Source organism: Anolis carolinensis, chromosome 1 (assembly GCF_035594765.1).
Source record: "Anolis carolinensis isolate JA03-04 chromosome 1, rAnoCar3.1.pri, whole genome shotgun sequence".
Taxonomy (NCBI): domain Eukaryota; kingdom Metazoa; phylum Chordata; class Lepidosauria; order Squamata; family Dactyloidae; genus Anolis; species Anolis carolinensis.
Genome location: NC_085841.1, coordinates 306,009,955 through 306,030,276, shown reverse-complemented (window position 1 = coordinate 306,030,276; position 20,322 = coordinate 306,009,955). Strand labels below are relative to the sequence as shown.

General features: G+C 40.7%; 2 protein-coding genes across 5 annotated transcripts in view; one reads left to right on the top strand and one right to left on the bottom strand.

Moving 5' to 3' along the window:
• The window catches only part of plekhh1 (pleckstrin homology, MyTH4 and FERM domain containing H1), a 91,059-nt gene extending 77,386 nt beyond the window's left edge, over window positions 1-13,673 (top strand). For all 3 annotated transcript variants that reach the window (XM_062968047.1, XM_062968045.1, XM_062968046.1), the window contains 4 exons: window positions 465-551; window positions 1,832-1,978; window positions 3,534-3,724; window positions 9,900-13,673. In XM_062968047.1, coding sequence (XP_062824117.1) covers window positions 465-551; window positions 1,832-1,978; window positions 3,534-3,724; window positions 9,900-9,987 — 513 coding nt within the window. In that variant the 3' untranslated portion in view covers window positions 9,988-13,673. The remainder of the gene's footprint in view (window positions 1-464; window positions 552-1,831; window positions 1,979-3,533; window positions 3,725-9,899) is intronic.
• pigh (phosphatidylinositol glycan anchor biosynthesis class H) lies at window positions 9,235-16,879 on the bottom strand. Of its 2 annotated transcripts, none has more exons than XM_003224869.4 (4): window positions 16,484-16,879; window positions 13,131-13,340; window positions 12,228-12,311; window positions 9,235-9,830 (listed from the first exon to the last, which is right to left on the bottom strand). In XM_003224869.4, the coding sequence occupies exons 1-4, from the start codon at window positions 16,862-16,864 to the stop codon at window positions 9,750-9,752; spliced, it is 756 nt and encodes a 251-aa protein (XP_003224917.1). In that variant the 5' UTR covers window positions 16,865-16,879; the 3' UTR covers window positions 9,235-9,749. The 2 variants fall into 2 exon arrangements, with proteins under 2 accessions (XP_003224917.1, XP_062824122.1); XM_062968052.1 differs by having other exon boundaries at window positions 9,825-9,957.
• Between the last annotated feature and the right edge of the window lie 3,443 nt (window positions 16,880-20,322).

Genomic DNA, 20,322 nt, shown 5'->3' with positions numbered 1-20,322 from the left:
TTCTTTTACTTTCAGCAACATACTAACAATGCTTTATTCTGTTATCGCTTGTTTGGATGAAAGCCTTTAAAAAGATAGGACATTAAATCGATGTTTGATTTGGGAGAGCATTAATCAAACCGTATGGGACACAAGGCAGGGCTAGAACATACCATCTCTTTTGCTTTCTTAGTCAAAGTCAGTCAAGTTGGTGGACTGCAATTTCAAACTCTCAGCTTAGTCTAATACTGAGTTTTAGCTCTGCATATCTTATTCTAAAAATCTTTCTAAGATTAAAATGAGAAAAAGCCATGTTCTCTATGATTCAGATTTTCATCAGATACCATAATAAAGTGTTTAATAGTCATTGATTGCCCTTACGGCACTAGTTGACTCAGAGAGCTCTGAATTGTTAACTCTTAATTGTTAATTGTTGTCTTTAATATTATTTTATTATAAGGAATTGTTATATCTAATTTCCCCAGCCTGTCCTACCTTCTTCTTTGGAAGACGCTCCGCTATGGATCGCTGTGAATGAAGATGGGATCAGTATACTGGACTATAACACTTTGGTATGATTGGCAAATGAATTTGAATTCTTCTCTCCAGAAGCCTATTTCAGTAATTGCATCATTTATAATTCATTCAATGATACAGTTTATCAAGCAAGAAAGGCTATTTGGTTTTAGTCAGTTACAGCCAGCTTGATTGACTAAATCAGGAAAATTAATTATTTATCATTCTTGAGAAAGATAGTGACAATGAATAGAAAAGGCTATTTTAGATATGCACATAAAGCCAGCTTTTACCTTGTCAACTGGAGCCCCCGGTGGTGCAGTGGATTAAACCCTTGTGCAGGCAGGACTGATGACTTGAAGGTTGGGTTGCTGACCTGAAAGTTGCTAGGTCGAATCTAACCCGGGAGAGTGCGGATGAGCTTCCTCTATCAGTTCCAGCTCCATACAGGGACATGAGAGAAACCTCCCACAAGGATGGTAAAAACATCAAAACCTCCAGGTATCCCCTGGGCAACGTCCTTGCAGATGGCCAATTTGCTCACACCAGAAGCGACTTGCAGTTTCTCAAGTCACTCTTGACATGAAAAAACCTTGTTAACCAACCAATGTGTACTCTTGGGACATACAAACATAAATACTATTGTTATCTTGAGAAATTCAGACTGGCAGATATGCTCAAAGCTGTAAGTGAATGAATTGATCACTGCCTGCTTCTTTCTGCATCTCACAAATGGCTGCTTAGTATGTTTCCTTTATCAACAAAGAAAAACTTTACAGAGGGTCAGTGTTTTTCCTTCTGGGCAGCTTACTCAATTAAGACTGCACTGAACTGCACCTTGCTTCTGTTAAGGCGATCACACAACCATGTGATTACAGAGAAGATTTTGTCCAATATTTGTGTCAGGAAACCTATGCTGACCTTCTCAATTTGTTATTGTTTTTATTCCGCACTTTCAAGTTGACTCTAACATATGATAGACTTGCCAAAGGGGGTTGGCCATTACCTTCTTCTAAGGCTGAGAAAGTGTGACATTGCCCAACATCACCCAGTGGGCTTCCATGGTTGAGCAGGAATTCAAAATTGACTTCAGATAGCAACATATATAATAGAAGTTATCCCTTCCAACCTATTTGTGTATGCGTGTGTGTGTGTGTATTGTAGCAATCAGTTATTAACTAGATCTCCTAAGTATATTACACAAATATTTTGCATGTGTGGCTATGTAACAACATTCAATACCAGTCTTAAATACGTTCATTCATGTTTTAAAAGCATGTGGTGGATGGAATGGAAGGAGAGTTATCTTATTTGTCTGTCATTTGCTTTCATACAGCACTTAAAATTGGCTTATTCCTATTCTTCTGTGCTGACTTTTGGAGGCTATCATGATGACTTTATGATCGTAGTCAGTCAAGTGAAGGACAGGTGTTCTGGCAAAGCCAATCCTGAAAAACTGCTTTTTACAATGGCATCTGTAAAGGTGAGTCCAAAGAAAAACAACCCCTCCCTGTTTTACTAAGCACAAATGTATGTGAATTTTAGCTAAACAGCTGTAAGTGGAAAATTCCTTTTAACTAAGCAAAAGCGAATATGGATTTTAAACAAACAGCTGCAGCTTGCTTTTCTGGATGCAAAGAGCAAAGAATTATTAAATAATATTTTTGGTTATGAAATACCCAAGAATATTGCCATTCCTCTAGATCAGAGTTTCCAAACTGTGTACGTGTATTGTCTGTAGGTGTGTTGCGTAAATGTAATAAGAAATCTCTGAATATATGTCAAAACTTCTTAAACCTTGGGTTGCAACACAAACAGAGTAACCATAACTTAATGTAGGGGTCAGGAAACATTTGGCACTACTCTGTTAGAGGGGGGCCATCCTGCTGGGCAGATTCCTGTTAAGAAGAGCTGCGGCATCTGAAGAAGGAGGAGGAGTCGGAGTCTGGCCGGCATTGGTGGACCCAATCTTCCCCTTCCTTTCCTTCCTTCCTCAGCTTTCTTTCTCCTCCTCAGTGCCTCCCCTCCCCTCTTGCTCTCCACACAATTGCGGTGCCCTCAAACTTCCTCTCTTTCCTCAGTGCTGATCTCTACTTCGAGTCCTGCAAGCCCCTCTCATCCAGAGAGTTTTCTATTTCTCCTTCTCCTCTTTCCCCCCACTTTTCCTTTCCCCACCTCTTAAGAAATGTGTCCCAACATGTTTCATGGGCTGGTTTTGTTAGTTGTGTTATTAATGATTGATTAGTTGTTGCTCCAACCGAAAAAGAAAGACCAAAGGCAGCAATAGCCATGTTGGCATCCACTTCTCTTCAAGTTGCTACCAAGTGTCTACTTCATCGTGGTCAGATTACCATAACCCATTTAATTGATTTTGGAGCACCGTGTTTCTTAATGTCTTCTTAATTATTAATGTCAGCAAAACTAAATTTATGATTTTTACCAAGAACCTCTCCCTGATTAAATGGGCTATAGACTGGATGAACTATAGAAAAGGGTAGATTGTTTAAGCATCTTGGTGTCATTTTGAATGTTTTGGAACTGGGGCTTCTCACTGGGCTTTGGTTATTCAACCAGCTATGGTATTAAAGCTATAGTCCATTTATTTTAGCCTAAAGGAGGATAGTTGGGGTATTCCAGCCTCAGATGTTGTCACAACTGTTTTGGCTTCAGTAAGATACATAGGAGACCCTGGTGGCACAGTGAGCTTAAACCCTTGTGCTGGCAGGACTGATGACTTGAAGGTTAGGTTGCTGACCTGAAGGTTGCCAGTTCGAATCCAACCCGGGTGGAGCACGGATGAGCTCCCTCTATCAGCTCCAGCTCCATGCGGGGACATGAGAGAAGCCTTCCACAAGGATGGTAAAAACATCAAAACATCCGGGCATCCCTTGGGCAACATCCTTGCAGACGGCCAATTTTCGCACACCAGAAGCAACTTGCAGTTTCCCAAGTCACTCCTGATACGAAAAAAGATACCTTTTATAGTAGACCCAAGAACATTAATGTTACTGTATTTTTCCCTTCCATCTTTCCAATAGATTGTTGAAGTGACTCTCCTTATTGCCAGCTATATTAACTGCTGTTCTTCAACACCACACTTGTCTCCCGGTCCACCTGCTCAGATCATCAGTCCACCATGGAGTACGTCATCTGCTAAGAAGCTCATGGGACATGAAAGCAGGTCTTTCTTTCCTTCACTACCCCGGACCACTAAGGGACCTACCCTGCTGTAAGGACTGCTCCAAGTGCCCTTTTACTGTGAACTGTAAACTGCTGTGATTTCAATGATGACATGCCCTGTTAGTCAGGCAGACTCCAGGTCTACCTCTTTAATGAAGTGCAACATTCCTTGTTTAAAGTTGATTCCCTTTCTTCCTCAATAGCATTAGAGCTGGAAAGGGAGGGGTTGCCTGTTTTGAACCAACATGTTTATTTTATATTCCCCATCACCCTTTATTTTATGCCAAGATCTGCATTACCTCCTGGCAATTTCAACCATGCACCACATTCACTTCTTCAAATAACTTTACCAATTCCTTCCTGCATTTATACTGAAGTTATTTTCACAACTTGTTTACATATTAGGGTTGCTCTTTAACTTCTCATCCACTAGATATTGCAAATTTCCTCACTTAACATCTACTGCTAGAATCTTTATACTAACCTAATCTCTGAATGGTATTGCCTAAATTCAGTTCTAATCCCATCTAGATCAAATAATTCAGTGGTATTTATTTAAGCTTTGATCTATCACTCAGCAATTGATCCCTTGGATACCTTCTATTTGGGACATACAGTTGGATTTAGGTTGTGTGTTCCCATTCATTTTTTCAACTACTATTATTCATTTCTTACTGAATACTGCATATAATCATCTGCTCTTGACATGTAAACATCTTAAACAACAAGCTTGATTTAGGATATCTATCTCTTGATTACCTTTGTTCTCCACTTTTATCTATATATCTAATATTCTGATTTCTCCATTTTGTTTTCCTTTTTTTGTTCTCAGAAGCAAGTTAGGTAAATGACTAAATGACTTGCATTTGTACAGCATTACATAAAGTCCAGTACAATAGGAGAGGAACATCCTATGACCATACACTAATATTATTGGATGCCAACAGTATTATATATGTGATACACACTGGATTAGAGACTTTATACAATAGAATGGGGAATTACTGTGTGTCTATGTAAGTTGCTTCTTGACTTACGGTGAATTTCATGGGTTTTTCTAAGGCAAGGAAAACGAATTTATCCACTATATTGAATTATATGTTGTTGCTTTTGGAGAACTTTGGAGGAGGAAATTATTAGATAGCATTTCTCTTTTTGTGTCTAAAATCCACCTTATTGTTAGTTGTCTGAGAGACAGGGCAAGGGCTGGCTTTCAGAGGGAGAACCCAGAACAGAAAATAGCTAACCTGAGAATTTGCCCCCAGTACTAGTGACCTTTCTACCTGTTTTTCCACAAGCATGCTGTATTTGAGGAAATAGCTTGAAGGGCTGGAGCCAGATCGGTGTAGGAAAGCTTAGGCCCACAAATTAATATCTCCACTACATTTTATTCTAGCTACATTTCCCCCCATAAACTCTCTCCCATGTATCTATATATTTATACAGTTGTGAGAGACAATTGTAATGTTTACTTCTGCTTTTAGCTTTTGTATATTCATGCCACACTCATGCTACTCAACTACTTATGCTACATAAATGTGAAGCCTTCGGTCAGGGTGGGCAGTCTGTGGCCCTCCAGACGCTGTGGGACCTCTGGGCATGAATCCCTTAATATGACTAAACTGACTATAGCTAACTGAAGTTACAATCCGAACACCATGTGGGGAGCAAAATGTACTCCAGTCCACCCTGGATGCTGTGCTAGATGGTGCTCATTGAGCCTATATGCCTGTGAAGAGATGGGTGATACATAGCTAAATGCACCTCTGGACCATAGGGAACAGTGCAGTGTGGCCTTAAGAGTGAGCCATCCTTATGTTAACAGAAAATTGAAATTACATTACGGTAGTTTCCAACAGAAGTTAAGCGATAGATAAAATGTCCACAATATCACCCCTCTTCTGATAAAAGATGGCTACAAGTATCTAAGGGCTATGTTTTGAATGAATGGGTCAGCATTATGTTATAGCTGCCTAACTGACTGATGCCATTTTAAAGTGACTGCTGTATCAGCAACCAATAATGTCGACCAGAGGTGAAGAAATGCACCATGTAGTAATGCCACATCAAGAGTAATATTATCAGGATTGTTTCCAGTTATTTTTATCAAGTGAGAAGTGAATTGATAATATACTGTAAGTTGCTTCTGGTGTGAGAGAATTGGCTGTCTACAAAGACGTTGCCCAAAGGACGCCTGGATGTGTTACCATCCTACTGGGAGGCTTCTGTCATGTCCCTGCATAGCTAGGGCTGACAGACGGGAGCTCACCCCATCTTATAGATTCGAACCTTCAGCCTTCAGGCCAACAGTTTAGCTGGCACAAGGGTTTAACCCATTGTGCTACCTTGGCCCCGGGTCTCTCAACTTTACGATGATATAGTGGCAGAAAACCTACGTTGGGAAACAATACCTATGGAGACATAACTAACCCCCCCCCCCGAATCTACCTTTTAAGTATGGCAACACTCCCCCTCCCAAATAAGGACTTTATCCATATTGCTGGAGAGTGGGGAGGGGGGTGTGCATCTCTTTTCCAGAAGCTGGACAGACTATGAAAGATAACAGTCGCATGGCATCCTGTTACTGGAAAAGAGCTTCCTTGCTTCTCCCCCTGCTATCCAGCAACCCATTTCTATGTAGGTTTTATGGAGATTTTTGGTTGTTGCATGGCTCAGAGACTCTCCACTATATAATGACCATAAACGTGAATTGTGATGGCATGAGTCAGTATCCTAATTCATGAACACAATGCCAGGCATAATTTCACTACTCTGCAGTGAAAGTATTGGTCTGTTAATGAGAAGACTGTGTGTGGAATGTTGCATTCTTCTCTGAATATTGAAGACAATTCCTGGAAAGACACTTTGGTAGAACTTGGCATATTTATCCAAAAGAAAAGAAAGCTAAGATTCCAATTGAACACAGCGTCCCTGGTAATAATTCCCAGATAACTGTGGAAGCTAGTTGCAAGTTAATGTTCAAGGCTGCCTGAAGAATACATTGTTAGTTTCAGAATTATATAAATCAGAGACAACATTCCTCCACCCACACACTCCAAATACAGAGTTCTTCTCCAGTTCCCTTTTTAATTTTTCTTTTAAAAAATAAGGTGCCTTCCCCTGTTTCAGTCAAATTCCTGTTTGTTTGATATTTTTGTGGGTTTTTAAAAGCCTCTTGAGCATAAACCAGCCAGGTACAGGGACACAAATAAGGTAAAGTTGTTGCTCACACCTCCAAGTGGAGGGGGATTAAAAAAACTTTTTGTAATATTAGGGACCTCTAACATAATTGGGGGACAACATGTCAGTTTGCCTACACGATAGAAAAGAACATTTGAGAAATTAGTTTTGCATCCCATGTACTTAGGTCAAAAAAATAAATCAAGAGGTCAGAGCTATAAGGAATTGGGATTTAGTGTTTGCCTATGAATGATAAGAACAGTTGAGCAATATAGCAAGTTGCGTAGACTATTTGGGATATTTCCTTTCTGGGGTGTTTCAAGGAAAGCTGGATAGGTACAGTATATGAAGGCTTTTCTTAAGACAAGAATGGGCAAGTCATGGGTCACGTGTTTTGATCATTTTTATACAGGCCTCAGAAACTTTAAGGAGCCCCTCCTCATAAAACTTGTCCAAATGACTTAAATAATAGTTGATGAGTCTTAAAGCAGAAGCTGTTCCTAAAGCCCCTTCCATTGCATGACTGGGGTTTGGCTAGCCTTTGGAAATTAAACTAAACATAGAGAAAAGATAAAGTAACAGCCCATTGTTGAGCAGCTTTACTACCTCTAACCACACGGATATAGAAAAAGTGATTACTGTAGGCAAAACTTGAATGGCTATAAGAGAATAATTCTTAATGTGTCTAATGGACATTAAGGACAACCCTTAGGCTCTTTGTCATGGAGGTGCATTTTATTATACACATTCTCAGGTGCAGTTGTAATATTGTAACCACTAACTAGATAGTATTTATTTTTGGAAGTGCTGACTACTGCATTTGTACCTTCATTTTGAAATGAAAAGGTATATAATGTTCACTTACCTTTCCTTTTTAAAGCAGCTGTAATTTTATGAACTCCTACTTCTTTCCAACAAGGGGAAGTAGATAGCAAATCTTTTTCTGTGTGCTACTTTCTTCCTTTCCCAGCTAATGACTTATTAATTTCCATGATCATTTTGACAAAACTGGTAGATGTATGTCATGACATCAGTTGCAGGTACTACTGTGAGATTTTTCCCCTGGAGAAAATGTGTGTACCAACTATTTCTATAAGACAATAAGATTTACAAATACTATTTACTTAATTGAATAGATATCCATTATCTAATATTCTTGAGCATAAGGTGACTACTATAAGCATTTGGAAAGGCTTTTCTTCCTTCAAAAGACCAAGAGGAAATCTATTGCAGAATTATATGATGCAATTGTGTATCTGCCTGTACATCCTAAGCAAGGTGTCCATCTGGAAGCTAAAAAGTAGGCTAAAATAAGATCCTCATATGTCTGTCATGTCGCTGTCAGGAATATGTGCTCACATTGATTTTACAATTCAGAAGGCTGCATTCCTCTCACCTATTGTTTTGACACACTAGTCACATGCAATACTTGTGCCCAACTGGACTTCATTAGGCACACATTATGTACTTCTGCACCCTTCTCATATCCTGTAACGGAATCCTTTTAATCCTCTTTTAAAAGGTAAAGATTGATAAAACTGTGAAAAGGAACAGATAATCCATAAGTGTTTGCTTTTGTGTCAATGTTGTTTCTCTAATTAATGAAGACATTTTACTTAGGAATGTTTGGAGAGTTATATGTTGTCTACCTTCAGCAACTATTTTCAAAGGGTTACTTTTCAGCTTGCTCCCATGTCGTCTTTCATATATGTAATGCTCTAACTATTTCAGAATTAGAGTCAACTCATTCCAGAAGATCACTTTATTAGTCAGTGGTAATTTGTTTTTATATAGTAATTTGCAAGTTAAAAGTGCTTTGAGTTAGGTTTCCCATTGCAACTACAGTAGGAGCTAATTTAGTATTGCCATTTTACAGATGAGCAACTGAAGTCCAATTATAATAGCATACTACTTGATGTCCATGAAGTTTGAACCTATTCTACATATTTTATTCTGACCATTAAGTGTAAATTAACTGCAGCACTGAATCAGCAAAAAAGTTATTGTTTTTGCAATTATTTCCCTATATAGTAAAGGCTATGACAAGCTGTACTGAGTTTATAGTGATGCTAATAAATGTGAATATAAGCCAAACAAGAAAATATTCACCCGTTGCGTTAATTCTATGGGAGTTTGTTGAATAGTTTTGGATGATTTAAGCAGATGCTACTTCACTTGTCTGGGCAAGGAAGGGGAAAGGAGCACATTGTTGTTCAAGAACCCGCAAGAATCTAATGTTCCACTGTGTTTTAGTCAGATATGAGGTTTTCTAGAAAAACAGCTAAACTTGTAATCCAGAAATAACAAATGTGCATTTAAAATGAATTAATAAATACAATCTTATGGGCTCACATGAGATACAGCAAACTACTACTAACACACATTAGAGAAATCTTTATTTACAGGCATTTAAATCAAGTAATAAAAATGACAAATCTAATGAGAAACCTGAGTGTATAAGCAGGTATACCACATAAACCTAAGTACATCTCATAAGCAAAAACAAGTTAGCTTTGGAAAACGAAACTGAACAGCGTTGCCAGACTTATTCTATTAAGAAAAGAGTCACTTTCTTGCTTCCAAATCATTTCTGCAAATCTTTCCTTGTAGATTTCCAGTCATGGAAAGTTAATTTTTGACAGAAAAGATTTTCATTGAGTTTCTCACATCATCATCATGTTGACAAAAGAAGAACTTGGGAACGTGGTGTTTTTCTCTTAACATTTCAAGGTTGTGCATTCAATCCTTCCCAAGGATTCTTCAGAATACAGTACCATCTAGTTATCCAAGTTCATTAAAAGTGCTTCCTTTTCAATGCCTTCACAAGTATTTCTTAGAGTTGGCATTACAGCAAACATTTTGCCTCAATAAATATTCAGTGTTAAACACTGGTGTCAAGATTTCTTCTTCTGCCCCAAGATCTCCTGGCAGCTTTTATACACTTCTACAAGACAGTCTAAGCGTGGCTTGGAGCTCTATTAACAAAAAGATATGAGAGATACTCAGAAAGTTGAAAATGGCTCATTCTAGTTCCCTTTTTATAGTCAAAAGAATGGAAAAGCCTCACACAAAGCACCTGGTGGAATGAACCTGAATCCCACGCTGAAAAAAAGGTCAGATATACATTTATAATGAATACATAAATTGATTGCACAGGAAACAATGACTCAGTGGCCAAAATCAATACTATGCCTAATCCATTACTTTCTGTCCTCAGGATCTCCATGTTTATACCACGTTTACAACACTAATATATCATTTCCAAAATTTATCACAGACTAAAGGGACTCCAAAGAGTAACTGTTCTTTGAAAATCAGTTAAATCATTTTTAAAAATCCAAAATATTGTATATTAAAAACATTTATCATACAAAATACAAAAGTATAATGCTTAAAAATATTTTCTAGCCAGTTCCCTCTCCCAAATTTGGCATCTAAATTCTTTACCAATGATAGATGCAATTAAAAAAAATTGCAATCTGTAATGTATGCACAACTCAAATAACACTATTGTAAATCTGTTCCTGATTTCCTGTTTAATTGTGCAGTACTTACTTTGCAAGTAGTTGTTACACTTCAGAAACTTAGTTTTTGTGACTGCTACCAACTATGTTGGTTGAGACTCTATGAGGTATTCATTGAAAAACAACAGCAAAATGTGCTGCAGGATGTCCCACAAAAACAAAGTTATTTTGTAGTTTAATAAACTTTTTCCCCATATTTTTATGATAGAACCAATTTGGAAATAACATCTATAACCCAGGAACAAAAATTGTGTTACATAGTGTAACTGAATATGTTTCTTAATATTTATTATATTTAATAAGCTTTTATGAATAGAACCACGTTTTGTAACATATATGTGCACTTGTATTTCTAGATATATTCATCTACTACCCTGAACACATAATGATGAGGACAGTCTTACAAAGTCATATTCAGTTTTATTGCAATTCAGATGGCATTCACTCTGTCGCATAATCTTTCCCAAAATAGTCCACATACCATCTGAAAGGTATTGGCATGCAACAGAAGCTTTTTGCTAAAAATCTCATGGATTTATTTAGTTCTCTGAAAAATACCTTTCCAGCCTTTTCAAAGCTTCAGGCAACTAACAAAAAAGTTAATTTTTACTGTTGCACCCAAAACTACAGCTACAGCACTGCAAAGATAAATGATTATAGAGATGAATTAATTTTTGAGATCCAATTTATTAGATTCAGCTAATTTTGTTGTCAGCAGTCCACTTGATTATGTACCTGAAGTATTGCCTCAACAGGCAGGTATTTATATGTATGCTACAGTGGGAAGGAGATAGGTGGGAATCCAAATAGAAAAGATACAACATTATCTTAACATCAGATCTTAACAATTTCAATGGAAATTGAAAAGTTTATATTACACAAGTGTACACGTGTATGGTATAAAAAGCCTTTTGCTAGTCCATGTTACAAGAGTTCATTGTGCAGCTCACTACCTCTCAAACTTTGGCCTTCCAAAGCTACTGGGAGTTTTAGAGAAAAAACAGGTTCACTCTGTACGTGTTAATAGGCTCACTGAGATGATAAATTGTATTATTTAGAGCTGACATAACTGAGAAAATCAGAGGCTTAAATGCACCAAAGAGTGGCAAAGGTTAGTGCTCCACCTACCTAGGCAAAATTAATAGTCTAGAAAGTTCAGTGGTCAATCTATGCTTAACTGAGCATGTTACTGCCCCAGCTAAGTTGACATTAACTGCAAATCAGTGAATTTCAAACTGACATGGACAACAAGTTCGGGTGACAAAATCACGTAGCACTAAAGAGCTCTGCAAGATAAGAAGCCACAGTGAACAGTGGACAAGCTAGCATTGATTTTCTAGGATTTCTAATATTCTTAAGTGTACCTTGAGCACCCCATAACCCACCCTGCTAGACACAGATCGCCTTGATAAGCTGGATGTTTGCTGGACCCTTCCCTGCCCTGTTTGCGTCAGCACTTGCCTTGTACGTGGTGGGTTGGGACGAAAAGTTCCTGCTGATAAGAACTGGACAAGGGAGGCTACAGGGGAGGAGATATGGACCATGGTGTGAAACTGACTGATTGTGCTTTAACCAATTGAGCCTGACAGTGATTGAGTAATTCCCCAAAAGGGTGGCATGGTACTGTGAAACTATACATAACAAAATTTTCTTTCTGAGAGAGAAAAATGCCTGGTTACTTTGCTGGCCTTGCCTGGAAAGCTGCACTTTTACTTTTCACCTTTAAGAGATTGGGGTGACAATACTATGGCAAAAAATACTGAATTCAAATAATTTGGCTCCAAGGTATACCTAGGCAAAGATGGATATCACGGAATGCAAACTTATAGTCAAACATTAGTGTCTCACCTGAAAGAGTGGTACCACCTCAGAAACAACATGAGGTTCCACAGGGTCTTGGAGAAGAATGCACAGGTAATAGATAACCTTTTGCTACAAAAACAAGTATCAGAGAAGAAGAAGAGTTATAAAATCGTTGTTTCTTATCACAACATCCAAACTTTAAAAATAAAGTATGCCAAGTATGCCATATCACAATAGGTTATGTATCAGGAAATCCCATCTTCATACCAGCATTCAAATGTCTCAAACTAATGACACAAAAACAAACTAAGGCCTTTGAAAGAGCCTTCTAACCTCATTCGAATGGTAGAAGAAATATGTCACTTTTCTCAGGTGGTTAACGTTAAAACAGATGGGCAAGTACAACTGCTAAGGGCCCACTGCAGGTCACAACATCCCTAAGACACATGAAGAAAGGCTAAACCAATAATCAGAAATTGCCAGTTGCAATTTGAGGGACCTTGGCAGGTTCAGAGGGTTGTTCTGTGCCGAACTACAGCTTTTGGAAGCTTCTGGGGCCATTTTTAAAGGGAGGAAGAAGACAAATACCTTAAAGCAGTGGTGTCAAACATGTGGTCTTCCACATGTTTGGACTTTAGCTCCCAGAATTCCTGGCCATTGGACAAGTTGACAAGGGTGTCTGGGAGTTGGAGGCCAGGAAGGAAAGAAAGAAAAAAGAGGAGGAAAGGTGTACGAGGGAAAGCAAAAGAAGTCAGAAAGAAAAGAAGAAAAGATAAAAGAAGGTGTGTGAGGAAAATGGAGGAAGGAAAGAAAGAGCACTGCAACTGAGACTCTGTGAAGTAGACCTTCTCAGAGCTGGAGAAGGGAGAAAGCTGGCAGGCAGCGACCTCTTCAACACATTGGGCAATGCCGGGTGTTTATGCTAATTAATAAATAGATAATGCTTACCATATATATGGCTTCGTTGATGACCACATCTTTTATCTGGCTCATTTCTATAAACGCCGTACTCTCTTTACCAGATGCATAAGATGATGTCATCTGTATCCCAAGGGAACCAACGATCAGCAGGGACTCCTGGTCAATTTTCACAAAGTGCAAGTACACAAGCAAGCCGATCAGTGTGACGAATATGGCAGCGGAGAGGACTACACTGTTCTGAAAGAGAAAACAAGCTGGCGACTTACAACCACATTCAGTAATTGGCCAAACAGAAGCCAGTTGTGTTTCTATCCATTTGACTCGTACACCAAGCAACACACTATATGACAAACCTTGGCTGGAATTGAGCACAACCTCCAGGATGCTGAAGATGGGAAAATGCCTATATTTATATACTGTATACATCTATCTGTTGTCTGTCCTGTCTGTATAACGGCATTGAATGTTTGCCGTATATGCGTTCTGTGATTTTCCCTGAGTCCCCTTCATGGTAAAAAGAGTGGAATATAAATGCTGTAAATAAACAAACAAACAAACTGCAAAATGAAAGGCAGGCTGTGTAAGCTTTTTATCATGGATTCAAATAAATAAATAAATAAAGGGGGAAAGGGAATATGGCACCTTTAATATTAACTAGTTTTTATTTTAGCATGAACTTTTTTGGATGTGGGAATGGAATAGATATTATCCTTGTGCTCAGAACTGAGAGGAGACTAAAATGTCTCAAATGAAATGACACTAAAAAGGCATGCTTTATTCTTACACCATAGGAACGTGTCTCTACTTCCAGAATCAGATATGGCCTATCCAGCTATATATAAAGATATCCACATTCTTAACTATAGATTATTATTATTATTATTATTATTATTATTATTATTATTATTATTCTTATTATTATTTTATTTCTTACCCACATCTCCTCATGGCTCAAGGCAGGTTGCAAAAGAATTAAAATACATAAACACTGCAAAACACTACAAATACACAGACTAAAGCGTACCTCCATAAAAGTTACATACCAAAACTTATCTCTATCAAATACATATTAAAACAGACAAAACAGAGATTAAACAAAGGACATTCATTAAAATTCATGTTTACATTTAAAGACAGGCCTTCCAGAAGAGACAGGTCTTCACTTGTGTCTTAAATTCTTTCAACTGATCTAGTTGTTGGAGCTCTACCAGCAGGTCATTCAAAAGCCTTGGGGCGGTCAATGAAAAGGTCCTCTGGGTGGTGTTTGCCAATGTTTTAGAGATAAAAAGCCTTTTCTACAACAGACTTGCAATGTCTGAGCATTTACAACTGCTATTCGTTGTTGCTAACTGTCACATCAGCTTCAGCATACAGCAATCCTGTGAATGAAAGATGCCCAAGACTACATCTATATAAACTGTGTTCCCTCGCTACTTCGGAGTTCGCTTTTTGCGGATTTGCTGATTTACGGTTTTTTAATAAACACTTAAATAATAGTATAAATCATAAAATATTAGAAGTCCCTCTTTCTACTTCCTTCCTAAGGAGAAGCCGAAGGGAGAGAAAAGGAGGCTGAAGAAGCTTTGTTTTCACCTCACAAGGCATGCGAGTGCTTGAGAGGCAAAGAAGGGACAGAGACACTACTTGCCAGTGAGTTTGTAAACAACACAAATATAGTGTCCCTACTTCGTGGATTTTCACTTTTTGCGAGTGGTCCTGGAACGTAACCCCCGCGATAAGTGAGGGAACACAGTTGATTGCTGTGAGTTTTCTGGGCTAGATGGCCATGTTCCAGAAGAATTATCTCCTGATGTTTCGTCCACATTTATGGCAGGCATCCTCAGAGGTTGTTGAGGTGTGTTGGAAAATATGGAAGATGAGTTTATATATTTGTGGAAAGTTCAGGGTGGGAGAAAGAACTCTTGTCTGCTTGAAGCAAGTGTGAATGGTACAATTGGCCAGCATGATTAGCATTGAATGGCCTTGTAGTTTCAAAGTCTGGCTTCTTCCTGCCTGGAGGAATCCTTTGTTGGGAGGTTTTAGCTCACCCTGATTGTTTCTTGTCTGGAATTCCCCTGTCTTCTGAGTTCTTTATTTACTGTCCTGTTTTTTTAATACTGGTAGCTAGATTTTGTTGATTTTCATGGTTTCCCCCTTTCTGTTGAAATTGTCCACATGCTTGTGGATTTCAATGGCTTCTCTGTGTAGTCTGAAATGGTGGTTGTTAGAGCAGTCCAGCATTTCTGTGTTCTCAAATAATATGCTGTATCCAGGTTGGTTCATCACGTACTCTCCCATGGCTGACTTCTCTGGTTGAGTTAGTCTGCAGTGCCATTCATGTTCCTTGATTCGTGTTTGGGCAATGCTGCGTTTGGTGGTCCCTATGTAGACTTGTCCACAGCTGCATGGTATACAGTAGACTCCTGCAGAGGTGAGAGGATCCCTCTTGTCCTTGGCTGAATGTAGCATTTGTTGGATTTTCTTAGTAGGTTTGTAGATAGTTTGTAGGTTGTGTTTCTTCATCAGCTTGCCTATGCAGTCAGTGGTTCCCTTGATGTATGGCAAGAAAACTTTCCCCCTGGGTGGATCTTCGTCTTTGCTCTCATGGCTTGTTCTTGTCCTTGCAGCTCTTCTGATGTCTGTGGTGAAGTCCGTAGATTCTTTTTGCACCGTCTGCCAGGGCATTAACTGTGTTTCTAATACAGTTTGACACCAGTTGAACTGCCAGAGCTCAAGGCTATGGAATCATGGAAATTGTAGTTTGGGGATCCAGCAGCTCACTTCAGCAAAGACGCCCAAAGAACTTGTAAAACGACAGCTCCCACTATTCTGTAGCAGTAAGCCACAGCAGTTAAAGCGATGTTAACCTACATTAATTCTAGTGTGTAGATGCACCCCAAGAAATCCTATTATTTTTATCTTTCAAAGTCAGGCTCATGGAATTCAGTGGAAAGTACAAAGAAAATGTGGCAGAGTGGTTTGAGCACTGGACTAGGGCTCTAAAGGCCATGGTTTTGCTTCTCCGCCTGGCCATGGAAACTCACTGGACGAGTCACGCACTCTCAGCCACAGAACACACATTCAAAGAGTCGCCATAAGTCGCAAACTATTTGAAGGTAACTCAGCAATAAATTCCCCCCCCCCCCTTTGAATTCAATTGAAAGTTCTCATGCAGCAGGCACATCAATACAGAGTGGGCTAAACCATATGAGACAAGGGGGGGCTAGAGTACAAAAGAGCTGCTGGTCTATTTACCGAGAGGGAGTCCCTAACCAATGGCGGCGCACCTTCAGCTTTGCCCCGCCCCCTAGGCCTGCGAGAGAGCGGGGGAAGTGGGCGTGGCTTTCCGGAGAGCCGTTCTGTATGGAAGGGGGCCTTACCTGGGTGAGGACGAAGAGCCCGTAGGCCGCGAGCCACACAGAGCACGTGGCGGCGCTGAGAGAGCGCAGCTGGAGCCGCGGGCAGCGCACCTGGAACTCCCGGCAGGCGGCGCTGTGCTGGCAGCGCTGCAGCGTGATGCTCTGCCCGGAGACGGTCAAGAAGCTGCGCTCTTCCTCCGCCATTTCCCAGCGGCGAGGGAGGAGGGACAACGAGCACAGGCCTCCGTGGCGCCTAGAGCGGCTTTTGCTGTAGCTTCCGGCTGCGCGACGATCGGGAGGCCCCTCCCTCCGCCGGAAGGAGCTGTCTCTTGTGCTGGAAAGCTCCCCCCCACCACCACCAGCCTCGTTCCTATTTTTCCTGTTCAAGCGACTGTGAAGCATACGGTCCCTCCTTCTAAAAGAGTTTTTTTTAAGTATTGCCCCCAAAAGTTGTATTTTCGACTTATGGCAATCCTAAAGCGAATCTATCACAGGATTTTCTGAGGCTGGGAGCGTGTGGTCAAGCTGGGTTTCGCACTCGGGTCCCTAGAGTCTCAATCCAACAATGAATCCACTACACCAAGCTTCCTCTGGACCTTCATCTTCCAATGATAGTTACCTTGTCGATTATTGACATAAAGGCGCATCTACATTGTAGAATTAACGCAGTTTAGCAGCACTTTAATCTCCATGGTTCAGTGTTACAGGATTCTGGGACCTATAGTTTGGTGAGGCACCAGCGCTTTTTGGCGGAGAAGGCTGAAGGCAACTCCCAAGACACCTCAGCCTTGCACCATGCATGGCAGTTAAAGTGGTATCAGACATTATTGATCCATTATTTCTACAGCTTTTACAAACTTATTGCTAATGTGTTGGATGACAATTCCTGTTATCCCCATGCAGCTGTTGGTTGGGAGAATAGTGATTTCTAATTTACCAAGTTAGAAGGGGGGAACCCTGATTTAAGTCATCATTGCTTTGTTTTGACGTAGGCTTTCATGGCTGGAAACACTGGGTTGCTGTGAGTTTTTCGGGCTGTATGGCCATGTTCCAGAAGCATTCTCTCAAAATTTTTAATACTCTCCAGTATTAAAAAAACCTCTAAAATCAGGACAGTAAATAAAGAACAACACTCAGAAAACATGAATTTCAGACAGAAAACAATCAGTGCCAGCTAACACTTTCCAACAAAAGATTCTACCAGGCAGTAAGCAGCCAGTCATTGAAGCTGCAAGGCCATTAAATGCTAATTAAAGTGGCCAATTGCCACAGACAGACAAGAATTCTTTCTCCCACCCTGGACATTCCACAAATATATAAACTCCTCTTGCCTAGTTTTCAACAGTCCTTACAACCTCTGAGGATGCCTGCCATAGATGTGGGTGAAACGTCAGGAAAGAATGCTTCTGGAACATGGCCACACAGTGCAGAAAACTCACAGCAACCCATCCTTTATTTCTTTCCGAGTATCTTACTAAGGACTTAAACAATAGATTTACTTGAAATGCTTGGAACAGGATTGATGATCACCACTGTTTCTTGTTGATTTGGGCCTTCAAGTTGTTTGGGGACTTCTGACTCTGAGGCAATGGGTTTTCTTGGCGAGATTTGTTCAGAAAGGGTTTTGCCTTTTTCTGAGGCTGAGAGAATGTGACTGAGGGTCTCTCACTGTTTTTATGGCCCAAACATGGCCTCCATACTCTATCATCATCATCCTATTCTATTATTATTATTGGAGGCAGCCTTTCCATTATTATTATTATTATTATTATTACAGCATTATATTATTACTGTATTATTACATCCCTATATTCTATTGTATTGTATTGGGGGAAGTCTTTCCCTTATTATTATATCATAGTTTATTATTATTACATTATTATTATTATTGGAGGAAGCCTTTCCCTTATTACTATTATTATATTAATATGTCAATAAGATTCCTTCTATAATAATAATGCAATATAATAATAATTAGGTGCAACGAATGTGACTCAAGGGTCACCCAGTGTGCTTTTATGGCCAAAACATGGCCTCCAGAGTAAGCCCGCACAGCACCGTCTCCTTAATTACAGCCACGCCAGTGTTTTTCCTTGCTTGAAAAGGAATTTTCCACTCGGTGTGGGGTTTATCATTGGGACTGGACTAGAAAGTCTCACTTACCTACCAAGCATATTTCACATACAAAAATTGCTGTATCTAACAAAGGCATGGACAAACCTGGGCCCTCCAGATGTTTTGGACTTCAACTCCCAGAATTCCTAACAGCCTCAGGCCGTTTCCTTTTCCCTTCCCCTTCAGTCACTTAAGCGAGGAGAGGGAGGAAAGGGAGACGCTAAGCGGCTGAGGGGGGAAAGGGAGGGGCCTGAGGCTGTTAGGAATTCTGGGAACTGAAATCCAAAACACCTGGAGGGCCCAAGTTTGCCCATGCTTGCTCTAAGATGCGCATCTGGCCTCAAGGCTTGGAGGCACTATGTTGCTGGAAAACCCTTCCCACCCCCCCTAGCCAGCACAGAGTGATGGGAGTTGCAGTCCAACAGTAACTCAGTAGGGCTGCATTCCCTCCCCGCCTGCAATACAGACAATGGGGATTCTTTCCCAGGGATGAGCCTGGAATGGTGGGAATGCTTTCTCTGTGACTTAACCCGCCGAGAATGTTGCGAGGCCCAGCGCTGGATATGTGGGTCTCCCTTCGGTCCCCTTGTAGTCCCTGAAATATGGTCCCCGCCGCTCGGTTCCTTTCCTCGCTACTTTCCGCCGCAGAAAAGCTGTGAGGAAAATGAGGTTTCAACTCTTGGAAAGCGGGGGCGCCACTAGAAATAGGCGAGGACTCTAAGGGTGCATCTACACTGCTCAATGTTATGGAATCATGGGAGTTGTAGTTTTAAAAGGTCCTCAGGGTTGTCTACCCAATAACGCTGGTGCCTGTCCAAACTACAGCTCCTAGGACTCCATGGAAGTGGGCGAGGACTCTACACTGCATCTACACTGTTCAATGTTATGGAATCATAGGAGTTGTAGTAGTTTTAGAAAGTCCTCAGCCTTGTCTGCCCAATAATGCTGGTGCCTGACCAAACTACAGCTCCTAGGACTCCATGGAAGTGGGCGAGGACTCTAGGGGTGCATCTACACTGCTCAATGTTATGGAATCATGGGAGTTGTAGTTTTAGAAGGTCCTCTGCTTTCTCTGCCCAATAACGCTGCTGCCTGTCCAAACTACAGCTCCTAGGGCTCCATGGAAGTGGGCGAGAACCCTAGGGGTGCATCTAAAATGCTCACTACTATGGAATCATGGGAGTTGTAGTTTTAGAAGGTCCTCAGCCTTGTCTGCCCAATAATGCTGGTGCCTGTCCAAAGTATAGCTCCTAGGACTCCACAGTACCAAACTACAGCTCCTAGGACTCCACAGTATCGAGCCACGACCGTTCAAGCGGTGCAAAGCTGCATTAATTCTACAGTGTGTAGATAAGATAGATGAACCCTTGGACGCGAAAGGGCGGCTTTCCAAAAATGAGAAGCGGAAGCTGCCCATTTTAATCTTAATGCTGCTGAATTTAATCTTAAACTTTAATCCGGCGGGATGACTAACGCTGAGAACCGGAGGATGGGAGCGAGAGAGAGGGAAAGGAACAACAAAACAAAACAAATCCTGGAAGCCAGCCAGCAGCGCCCCGGCACGTTCCCCTCCTGGCGCGCGCCGGCTTCGAAGGGGGCTCGGAGGCACACCTCCGGAAAGCTCAGCGCCGATTGGCCCACGCGTGATTAAAGGACTGGGCCGGCGACCAAGGGGCGGGGAGGAATCTGAGCGAAGGGGCGTGGTCTTCTGGTGGGCGGGGCGCCGCGGTGGGTATAAAGCACCG